At 37.6% G+C, this 12,005-nt stretch overlaps 1 protein-coding gene across 4 annotated transcripts in view; it reads left to right on the top strand.

The window, feature by feature from the left end:
• The window catches only part of GLCCI1 (glucocorticoid induced 1), a 57,651-nt gene extending 47,054 nt beyond the window's left edge, over window positions 1–10,597 (top strand). For 2 of the 4 annotated variants that reach the window (XM_072854217.1, XM_072854216.1), the window contains exons 6-8: window positions 53–263; window positions 6,065–6,185; window positions 7,256–10,597. In XM_072854217.1, the coding sequence (XP_072710318.1) occupies window positions 53–263; window positions 6,065–6,185; window positions 7,256–7,604 (681 nt within the window). In that variant the 3' untranslated portion in view covers window positions 7,605–10,597. The remainder of the gene's footprint in view (window positions 1–52; window positions 264–6,064; window positions 6,186–7,255) is intronic. The other 2 variants (XM_072854220.1, XM_072854219.1) reach the window with 1 other exon arrangement.
• Window positions 10,598–12,005: the final 1,408 nt, after the last annotated feature.

The following is a 12,005-nucleotide window of genomic DNA, read 5'->3' as shown; positions in this document are numbered from 1 at the left end:
CTTAGGAGTTTGATCTTTTCTCTGTAACCTGAATTGCTTGTTTCTCTTGCAGCCTTTGGATATCCCTGATGGTCGAAGGGCCCCATTACCTGCTCACTATCGTAGTAGTAGTACACGAAGCATTGACACTCAGACTCCGTCTGTCCAAGAGCGCAGCAGCAGCTGCAGCAGTCATTCACCATGTGTCTCTCCCTTTTGCCCTCCTGAATCTCAGGATGGGAGTCCTTGCTCAACAGAAGATTTACTCTATGACCGTGATAAAGGTGAGAGTAGAATGGCCCGCCTTTACCTATGGGAGGCATGTGATGTCCTGCTTTTACAACTACCTTCATTTTACTCATTACATCAGTTTTTGTTTTTGTTTGATGGTTGTGGAGGGATTGAGGATTTATCTTAAAATTGGTTTTGTTTGTTTACATATCTTTTTCCCCTCTTGTTTGTGAAACTTCACAAACATCTTCCATAAATACGTCAGAGGAGCACAGCAAACAGTCTTAACTATTTATGAAGATTCTAATGTGAAGAATTCAGACTGTAACGTGTTTATGTTTAAAAAAGCTTTCAAGAAGGTTTGTGGTAGAGTATATATTCATCATGGGTGAGTTACTTGCTGATCAAAATGGTGATGGTGAAGTTTTGGACTGCTTTTAAAAGTACTCTGCTTCTGAACTCTTACATTCCACTTTAAGCTATTTGGTGAGGCGCTCAGATATGAGTTTGAACAATCTGATGGAGAGTAATTACCTGCCTATGTGTGTTGCATAACAACCCAAAATTTCTAAGTAATTTATGTGTTTATATGTCAATATCCTGCATTTTTTTCAAAGTCTGTAAAATGTCATCTGGTTTTGTAGAGGGAGTAAACTGGAGTTTCAGTAATTAAGAGTTACTGACAGAACATGTAGTATGAAAATATAGGCACCAATGTAAAAAGACTGATTTTTTGGACAACTGTTCACTAATGAAATTATTCTTGGGCTTCTGGTCAGCTGGCTGGAAATATGGACTTTAGTTTGGAGGGATGCAGGGTTTGGGTGAAACATGCAAGCTAAGAGTAGGAAGTTTCACAGAGGAAATGAAAACTTTTAAGATTTAGCGTAGATTTACTAATGAGCTAAAGACAGCAGTATTTTAAGGTTATAAATAAGGTTAAGTTTTTTCTGTAAGTATTCTCTGTTTAATAATTCTTAAAGTGATTGGGGAATAAGATTGGGGAAGGCAGCAGGAGAAATACTAGCTTTTCTTGGTTTCTGAAAAGTATTGCTTTCCATCTTAGATTTAAAAGGAAGTAGTGGAAAACAAATCCACCTGTCCAAATCCTGAATTGGGGATGGGTGTGTGCATATGTGTAAGTTAACCACATCAAAGTTAAAAGCCTTAGCTCAACATGATAGTTGACTGTGCTCCAAAAATAACAGAGATATTCGCTCCCCGACACAAACTTCTCTTTCTTATAGTATGCATGTGAATTCTAATGCGTTGTCAAGACTGAATCACTATAGAGACATCCCCTAAAGTATTAGCGCACAAAGAAACATCTTGACAAGTAAATTTGTTCATATATGTCCTGATAACAAATATAAGTTAAAAATATAAGTTAAATATAAGTTAAAATGAAAAGAATAATTCCTTTTGCAGTTAGTACTCAGTTATCACAGTAATTGGAATTTTCAGTTGTATTTTATTGGCAGTAGCAAGTGAAAAGAGTTTGAAATAGTGCATCTAACCTTCTTAATGCTTTTCAGGGGTTTTTAGCTCCTGTCTCAGATTTTTTGAGCAGCTAATTGGAGTAAAATTTTGAGCAGCTAATTGGGTTTTAAGACTGACTTTTTAATGCTACGTTTGTATCAAAAGTCTGCTTTAGTAGTAGCGTATAGGTGACAGTGATAAACAGCCAGCTTTGTAAAGTTAATATAATTGCATTTTTAAATTAGTTTAAGTAAGGTACTTAATACTGTGCCTATGAAAGATAAAAGCTTGAACTGCTCATCACAACTTCGTTCTTTAAGCACAAGATAGAAACTATAAAAATGTGTAGCGGTCTTCCAAGAGAAAGTAATTTGTTCAGAGGTTGTAAAAGTATAGTCAGAAAGGCTTCTTTTACTCACCAATCATTAAGATCCCACAGGCCAGTTGTTCTTAATAAGAATGTTATCTTCAAAATAGTTAAGTTACAGATAAATGCAGGATATAGGTAGAAATTATAAGGGAATAGCAAGTTTTGAGAGGCAGTTTATTAACATCTGTTGTGGATGTTAACTGCTTTATAAAACAAAACTCAAAGTTTTTCGCACCTTCATTTTAAAGGTTGTTGTGATGCTAGAATAAAACTGTTGTGAGTTTACTGTGAGGCCTGTTAAGTTTTGAAAAATGCATTGTCTAACCAAATGTAGACATTTTAAACCCAAGATATTTTTCTGTTACTTTTCTCAAGTTCAGGTTTTCTTTTCCTCTCTATGGGAATAACTTGGCTTTACCATTAAAAAATATAATTATCAGCTTTATGAATGATCCTGAGTGTGTTACTGAATCGGAAAGGAAGGTTAGTAGTTTGACTGAGAGACATGAGCAGTGAGAGGAGCCAGTGCTCTGTACAGACACAGCACTGCTTTACATTTCTAAAGCATCTTTTATTTCTTGTGCAAAGCTGTGCTTTGGCCTGAGGCCCTCACAGCTGCTCTTTGGACTGTATCAGCTGTTTGGTTTACATTTCTGCAAGAAGCTGCTAAATCTATTGAATTTTTCAGAAGAAAGTGAAAGCTAAATTTCAGAAAAGGCCCACAATACTGCTCCAAATGGAGCAGTGATACTAAATGGTATTGATTGGAGCAGAGAGGGAGGGGTGGGAGAGGAGGTATTTTAATGGCACCTGGCTTTATGATTTTGGTTTCAAATATCAGCCTATTTGCAAGGTAAGTGACTGCCTTGCTGCATTACAGCTACTGGTTTCACTAGATCTGTTTTATGATACTCTGGTCCATGAGACTGTAACTCAGAGTGCTACACAGCATACTTAGCAGCTGTGACAGAGGTGAAGTTCAAAGGCATCCTAAGGTATAAGCAGATGAAATTTGGGGGTTTTTGTACAAAAATAGATAGTATAACCTGTTTTTCAGGGATTTTGATTTAGGTGCTTTTGTGTAGCATTGTGTATTCCCACTATTGCTAGCAGGCTGTACCAAGCAACATGTTCATGAAGATGAACTGAAGATACTTTTTAACTCCTGGGCATCTGATGCATAGTTTTTAAAATTAAAATTGTATGTGAAGTCTTTGGATAGTCTTAAGAAACAAAGGTATTTTTGAACCTATCAAAACAAAGCCCAAGGCTCACTGTAAAGTTTCTTGTTTCCTTTAAGTTTTGTCACTCAAAAAATTGTTTTACAGATTCTTTTTAGTTTGCCTCCTTTGTTGTTCTAATATATGCAAGCTAAAATTTGTGGTATGAAGTCTTCTGGTTAAAACAGTATTTTTAGTGTTTAATTACAATCTTAAACATTTTCTAGATAACAGAATATATCCATTTTGAATATTTATGTTTAGAAATCCTGTGTAATAAGGCTCCATATTGTCTGCTATGTGGTTATGGTAACAAAACTCACTTTAAAGGTTACATCTGTTAATCTTCAATCATTGTCATCTTAATGAAAGTTGATTAGTTGGCTGAAATGCGCCAGCAGAGCACACCCTACTGGTGGAAGCATGGAAGATGCAGACGTGTCCTCTGAGATGAAGGCTCATGCATTGCAGCCTCCGAGGCAGTAAAAAAAAGTGTGAATAGCACAGTTTGAGAATACACTTTTGCAGTGTCATTAAGGACGGTGTGACAGCTTAGCACTTAAGAGCTTACAGGATACACAAGTGGAGACTGGCTTAAGCTGTAAATTCCACCTCTTACCACTTTAACTCGTGGCCCATTTTCCCGGTACCCTTCCGTTCTCGCGCTGCTGCTGTATGTGTAGAACCAACACCAAGCTTGTGCACATGAGCCTCCTAATAACCACACGTATTTTTCAAATAGTAGTGTGGTGTGTGTTTGGTCAAAATGAAAAGCTAACAACTTAGTAAGCTTTAAAAGCAGGGAGGGTAAAGAGAGAAACAGAATGGTTAAATTATACAATATAATTTTTTTTACTTGTTTAACAGCTGTCTCATATAGAAAGGTTCAGCCAGACAGGGCGAAGTAAACCGAAAATTTGATTGAAACCTGAACTGGCTAGACGAGACTCTAAATCTTCCAAGAACTGACTTAACTTTGAATTCAGTTCGATTCTTTCCTTGGATGTACTTCCACAGTTTTCCACTATTTGGTGGAATGAACAGTAGCACATTTTATGTCTCAAATTTTTTAAATAGAAACTTGGATCTTCAATTTTAAATATTAGAAGGAGGAAACAAACTGTCTGGGTTCTGTTAATGATTTCTGTGTTTGGAATGAGCTGTGTGGGCCAACAGTGGAAAGATGCCAACAGGACCATCATGCTCCCAGCTTGGCAAATACCTGTATTGTCTCCAAGCTTTTTCTGCCTTTGTACAGTTAACACCTAAAATTCTGTAAATAGAAGTTCTGTGTTCACTCTACAGCAGAAAAGAGCTGAATAAACAATACACTACTGAGGTTCACTTCAACTGTTTTTCTTCTCATATCTTTCATAGTAAATCTCCAAAGGGAAGTGCGACATTTGAATTGATTTGTGTCATCTCGTAAGAGGAAGCAGAGATGCTTCAAAACCTCTAATGATTAGCCTTTGTATTTGAGTCATGGTTATACAAAGGTTTATGTAGTTACTGTTTGCAAGCTGTTAAAGACAGCCTTATATGCTTCAGTGAATCTAGATCATAGTGGTTGAAGCTTTGGTTGGGTTTCCACTGTTGCTGAAAAGGCACACATGAACAACAGCAGAACAAACAGAGGTATCTGAGTTAAAAATGGTAAGGTATCCCACATCGGTGGAAAGACTGAAAAGGAGCTAAAGCAAGAGCAGTTATTTCTCTCCACATAAGGTGTGTTTGTAAGTTGGGGGATCCTCTTTAACCTTGCCACTTCATTTTGTTTTTTAATTGTAAGCACAAGCAGAGAATAGGGAGCCACTAATACTAGCCTGAGATAGATGTTGCTCTTTGAAAAGGTAGAAGCCACTGCAGAAAGCTAACTTGCTGTGAGTAATTATTTTTGTACCTGCTTTATTTCCTTAATGCATTGAATATCATGTTGTCAAGATGAGTGTTTAAAGTGAACCCTTTCAGTCTTAATTTTTCAAACTTTTTTGCTTCCATCATTACTGGAGTTGAGCCTTCTCTCTTATATTTTCCAAGAAGTACAAAGAAACCTGCCTATTGCCTTGTGTCCTAGATCTTCTCACCTTTAGTTCTAAGTGTCTGGTACACAGACAGCTAGAGTTACGAAGAATACCTATATCATATAGTTAGCAGTGATGAGATAGTTGGATTGTGGAAGTTTTATTTTGGACACTAAAACAACTTAACAATTGTGAAGCAAGTAAGGTAGGACATTGTAATGATGAGGTATCAGTACCTGTGTTACAAACATGCTTTATTTCTTTGCAACTTCTGAACTATTCATGAGACTAATGAGGTCAATATTCCAGTGAAGAATTATGTTTTAAAATAAGGTACATGCTGTATACACACATTTTCAATAACTGTGTTTATACAGTGAGAAGGCATATTATCATTACCACTCATAATTCTTCTGCATGTATTATGCATATTGCCTTGTTCATTTATGTTTTTTGAAATACATAATAAAGAACGTATTTGTTTCCAGGATCACAGCTCTGCTTTGTTCCGATTGCAGTGTTCTGGATAAAAATATCCTCCTGTTATGTGTTGTTATATGATAGATTACTGCTGCGCTGAAGCTTTTATTCAGAAGAAATGTGCTATACAAGGGTGTTAGAAATAGCCTGCGATAAAGGAAGCATTGTGGTAGAAGCAAACCGGCATAGTGGCTAAATTGTGAAAAAAGGCATCTTGTTTGGAAATCGAATTTAATTAAAAAGCACTCTCAATCTCTAGTAATATAACTGCTTTAAATTTTCAGACAGTGGGAGTAGCTCACCGTTGCCCAAGTATGCCTCATCTCCCAAACCAAACAACAGCTACATGTTCAAACGAGAGCCCCCAGAGGGATGTGAGCGAGTGAAGGTCTTTGAGGAAATGTCGTAAGTAATGCCTTTTATATCAGCTGGTATCTGCAAAGCAGTAAACCTGTTTACTGAGCCTATTCAACTGCAGATGAATAAACTATTCCAGCTGATGAGTTTTTCAGGAGCAAACTATTCTTAGAGTTTGTACAGAAGAGAAGTTGAAGTGTTCACATTGGTTTGAAGAGGAAATGGAGTCTTTTATGCTTGAACTCTTTTTGTGCATTTATAAAAGGCAACAAAAATCCAAGCAGAAAAGATAAGGTACATTTGATTTCCTAAGCATTTATAAACCTCTTTCCATATATTTTTTATAAGCTTTTTAAATGTTCATGGCTTAAAACAAAAACTCTCCTTGTCTGTCATAATTCTTTATCAGTGTCAAGCATAGGTTACTTTTTGATACGTATAAAACATATAAAATGGAATGAAACCTATGTGTCTGTAGATGGTAGTATACTTATGGCATAGACTTTGCTCAGTATTTTTGCTGAGCAAGAAATCGGAAATTAAACTTCTGGACATCATGTCTTTTTCCCCTAGACCCAGCAGTATTTGAGCACATGCTGTCGAGGTTGCATGCTTAGCTCCTGTGGATGAAAGAATTAAGGAGGGGACGTTTCTTGCTCTAACAACATTCATTGCCTGCTGGATGGTGAAGGAGCAATGTTGGGTTGTGGAGGAAGCCTCCAGACAAATTACGGAGTATGGGAAAGGAGAGGTCTATTTCATGGAGGTTCTCAAAGGGATTTAATATGATTAAATGCGTTGTTGCTGCATTCTTTTTATTAAAGAAGAATCCGTGCCATTCTAAATTACCGTGGCATTTTTTCATGTGCATATGTACTGCAGATTTTTTTTGCTGGAAGTTGCATGTTTATCCAGTAATTATCAAGTCATTTTTGTGACGGTACTATTTTTAATGCTGTGGATTGGTTAGCTGACTACCAATATGGAAGATGTTTGCCCCTCTGTCCAATTAATCCCATTCCTTGTCATTCACATTTTAGCAATGTGTAGAACCACAAAGTTCATGACGTATAAAACGTCGTGGTTGGCCAGGTATGTAATCTTTTTTCTTGTTGTAGGTCTCGTCAGCCTGTCTCAGCCCCTCTCTTTTCATGTCCTGACAAAAACAAGGTTAATTTCATCCCAACCGGATCAGCTTTCTGTCCTGTAAAACTTCTGGGCCCCCTCTTTCCTGCTTCAGACCTGACACTGAAGAACTCTCCAAACTCTGGTCAAAGCACAGCTTTGAGCACCCTGACTGTTGAGCAGCTTTCGTCTCGGGTCTCTTTCTCATCTCTGTCAGATGACACCAGCACAATGGACTCTACAGAGGTCCCGGTACAGCAACCGTCCCAACAGCAGCAGCCGCTTTTGCAAGAAATTCAGACTGAAGACCATTCCTCTCCTCAGAGCTATGTGTTGATCTAGACCAAGGTGGAGCAGGCCTCTGCCCTGAAACAAGGATTGAGGAGATAAGAGCTCAGATACATCTGCATGAGGTGGCAACCTTTCAGAACAACACAGAATACTTAGCAGCATTTGAAAAAAATATCTCAACGCTGTTCTTGGCAGGGACAGAATTCATATTCCGCATTTTTTGTGAGAAAGCAGTAATGCCTGCAGAATCCATATATCATTAAGCGTTTTAAGTGGAGACTATGCATTTCATAGTATGTTTGACCAGATTAGTACTGTGTCCTGTGTTCTGTTTCAAATTCTACAGTATAAATAAGCTCTATATATATATATAAAAAAAGTTGCCTGTCTGAATAGAAAATGTCTTGCTGTGTTGTGTCCTATGGAAAATACTGTACTTCAGGATTATGTTTACAATTGATCCAGGTGTTTATGTTTCTAACTTCTGTAATACACACAATGCAAAAAAAAAAAAAAAAAAAAATGGCCACAACAGTTGCACAGTGCCCACCCTATGGCCTAGCTTCAGGTACTTCTCTCGAAGTGTAAACTCAGGTAACTTGGAATGTATATCATATTGGGATATAAAATATTTTACAGCTACAAAGCTAAAGAGGGAACATCACTCTTTTGCCTTTCCTTATTTTATGCATTAATATTTCCTCATTACATTCCACTTTCTTGGAATAAGTGCATTCAGATCCAGGTGAACGATGACCCTGGACATGGGTGAACATGAGGAGAACCAGCAAATCTGTGATGTATATCACTTTGTCATGTGCTTACAAGCAAAACAACTGTTGCATTTACTGTCATTTCAATATATGTAAAAATGTGGCATTTAAAGGTTTCAGGTGTTGCTCAGTTAATGACTGTTAAACTGTTGCAAATAAAGTGTTCAGTACTAGGCTGTACATGAGAAACATTCCACGTTGTGTGTGAGAGGATTTTGAAAGACAAGAATGTTTTTGTTCAAGGACAGAAATTCTTTCAGGTTTCACAGGGGGTGATGGGGATTTCCTCTCATGTTTTTGTTGGCAGTTAAGGATGTGAAATGCTACTGTTACCGTCTAAAAGTCAAATTAATGTTTAGTTTCTCTTTTGGAAATGTTCATTCATTTGCTGGTTGGAAGTAGGTTTTCAGATTTTGTCAAGCAGTGTTAGATGAGCAGCATTTTATTTATGTAGTGAGTAATTGTGTTTGGATTAAAGTCCAAAAGTAGCAAGTGGGTGTTCTAAGAGGGGTGGGGAAAACAATAGTTTTAAGTTCATGTTACTTAATCAAAGCTTCTCCCATAACTTTCAGTTACTTAAGTTGTGTGTGTAAAAGTGTGTTTCCCCCCCTCCTTAAGTGTGAATAAAAAAAATCCTTGTAAAATAATCCTGGTTTTGCAGGCTGGACACTTTCTCAAAATAGTACATGGCAAGAACGGGTTAGTGGTGCTCTTCTGTTGTACTGGAACAAGAGGAGCATTGCTTTCACAGATAATTTCCTGTGATACAAAGAGGACCCCAAAGGCAAAATAAACTTGATGTTCTTGCTCCGTTGCTTTTCAGCTCAGTGGAACTACGTTTACGCTGTCTGCTCTTAAGAGAGTAAGGTTCACCTTTTCCAGGAATTGAAGGGATTAGTAGCCTGTCGCTACTGAGCATTTAAACTTGCTCCATTATGTTCTTTGCTCTTTTGAAGATGAGATTGGAGGGGGGTGAGAGTGAGCCACCAATAACTACTCACTGAATATGTGCTTTCTTTGGAGATAAAGCATCGTTTCCTTTTTATTACTGAGGTTTTGTTAATACTATGTTACAAGGTGGAATTTGCAGCCTATAAAACAGTCACTGTTTTTTGACTCCCCTTGCAGAAAATATAGGAGAGAGGTCTGTCTCTAACACTTTCATGTGAAAAACCTTCTTGAAACACAACAGCCATCTTTAACCCTACTAATCTCAGGCCTAGGTGAAAACACTATATATTTTATAGACTGAAGATAAAGGGGAGAAAATACTCGTGATGTAAGTATCGATTCCTTTTAATATTTTTCTTTCTAGATTAACATTGCAGTATGATGACCTTTTTATGCGCTGGTTATGTCCAGATAAGAAATCGTAGTCTCAGCTATTGGTGTTAGGTTACCAGGGGATATGATGAGTGGTTTTTAGATCAGTGATGAACTCTGTACAATATTTGCAATGCCATTATGTGTTCTTTTTGTTTTTTTCCACGAGAAACTAAAGATTAATTAAATTGCACATTTGTTCTTAGCAGATTTGAAGGTTTTCAACCAAATGTGTTAAAGCTAATGCTTTGCCATGTAAATTTCCCAGCAGTTGTTTATCTCAATTGTATTCTACATCCAGCTGTAGAAATTTGTCAAATATGTTTAAAGTTTTGTACATAGTTGTACTGTTATTTCTAGCCACTGTGCTGAACAGTATTCAAGTTATCACATAATATTGCTTTACACAAGGAAATGTGTGGCTTTTGTTTTGTATTTTTTTGGTATAGAAGTTCCTGTGTCTTATTTAAATAAAAATTATAGTTAAAAAGGCGGGGTGGGGGCAGGGGGGACGGGACACAAAAGCAGTGGTTCATTTATTTGTTTTGGAAACTGTGTATAAAACACCATAGAATGAGATTAAAGTTTAATATTGTTCCAAATTTACATTTAGAATAATGTCAACCATGTATCTTTATGACTAGTGTGCTATGTCTTCAAGAATAAGATAATCTCTTATCTATTGATTTTTGCATAACACTGTTCTAGGGAGGAGAAGAATCTAAAAATAGCTGAATGCTTAAATATGCTTTAAAAATAGCGTATTTTATTTCTGCATATGATGAGGTTTTTCTCTCTTCAGAGCATAGAAAAAAAAATCCGTTAAGTGTTATTGGAAACTGTGTATCTGCTGCTGTGTTTGTGGTATGGCTAATTTCAAGTTATCTGTTGAAAATTATGAAAGCCATTAGATGTTTCACTATGTGAAACTAAACTAAACCCCTAAAGGATGTGGTATAAATCTACTGACAGTCTTGGTTTCGTGTTGTTTTGTATGAGTCAAATGATTGTCATTTGACTTGCAGAATAATTCTTTCCAGATGGGGGGGTGAGGGGGAGGGAGGAAGAAAGAAGAATAATATTTAAATACATGTAAATCCTCCAAAGTCAGTGTTTACTGAAGAGCACTATGGCAATAACCAGCAAGAATGCTTTAATGCTTATTATCAGTAAGTGGAAATTTAAGTTTTCAGCATCCCAAAGATTATAAGGTTTTGATATGACTATGTTAAAGAAATTAACTGAAAGTTAACTGAAAGTGATGAAAGTCTGGAGCCTCAAAGGATGTAGTATCCCACCCTGCTATGAAAATGCTTGATGTCCTTCAGTCAGAAATGGCTTGGTTTCAGCCATTTCATCATCAGCTTGTCAGGCTTGCTAGGAAAAACTTTGTGACTGCCTTGTCCTCTAAATGGATTTGCTGCAGCAGTTTCGGGCTGTCCTTGTGTGGGAGGGCATTCTGGTCTCAAGAGTTACTTTGACAAAAGCGTGTAGCTGGCCCTGAAAAGGTGTGATGCAGCTTGTACCGCAGAGAACTTTTTCACCATCCCTGCGAACCTAGGCCTCGCCTGGTTAGTTAAGGTTGTGGTAACATGCTGCTTTCATGTAAGCCACACTTCCAAGTTGTGTGCTCTATGTAATTCACTGCCTATGTCTTCCTCAAAGCCAAGACAAGCAGTCTGAAAAGTGCTGACAGCAGAGAGCTAATGAAATAATTTTGCCTTGTGTCCCTGCTTTGTGACTAAAAGATCTTCCTCAACTTGAATGTTACATTTTCTAGCAAGTCATGGCTCTAGAGCTGGACTCTTCAGAGACTGGAGGACTGTGTAAGGGGAGCCCTTGGCTACATATGCTGGGGGTAGGGGGTAACAGATAGTGACCTGCTTGTTTTAGGATGTAGGTTGCTGTCAGGAAAATGATTTATGGCTTCCTGAGAGATCAGCTCTTGGGAAGGGCCAGATATTGGCCCCAGGGTAGAGCCTCGGTATCTTCACAGTATTTAAACATGAGCCGGGAGTAATACAAAATAAACACAAGAAATTGGATGGATTAGAGATGTTGGCTGACATTGCAGTTGCAAACAAAGACCACTGAGGCTTAGAAACTACCTCCTGGGCTTACTCTGTGGTAATGGATTGGTACCTTCATCTGTTACTTGAGGTAAAATCCAAGCATTGATGATGCTGACAGATGACTAGTAGAAAACAGCCTGGCTTGCTTTGCAAGATACAGCCATGCAAACACAAATTGGAAGCGACGCAACTGGGAGGAAATAACCATAGTTCCTGCAATGTGTTTCCAGAACCTAAATGCAAGGAAAAAGTGAGTAAAAGCTGGGAAAGTACATCCGTTACTG

Source organism: Ciconia boyciana, chromosome 2 (assembly GCF_034638445.1).
Source record: "Ciconia boyciana chromosome 2, ASM3463844v1, whole genome shotgun sequence".
In the NCBI taxonomy this organism is placed as follows: Eukaryota; Metazoa; Chordata; class Aves; order Ciconiiformes; family Ciconiidae; genus Ciconia; species Ciconia boyciana.
This window is presented reverse-complemented; position numbering and strand designations above follow the sequence as displayed.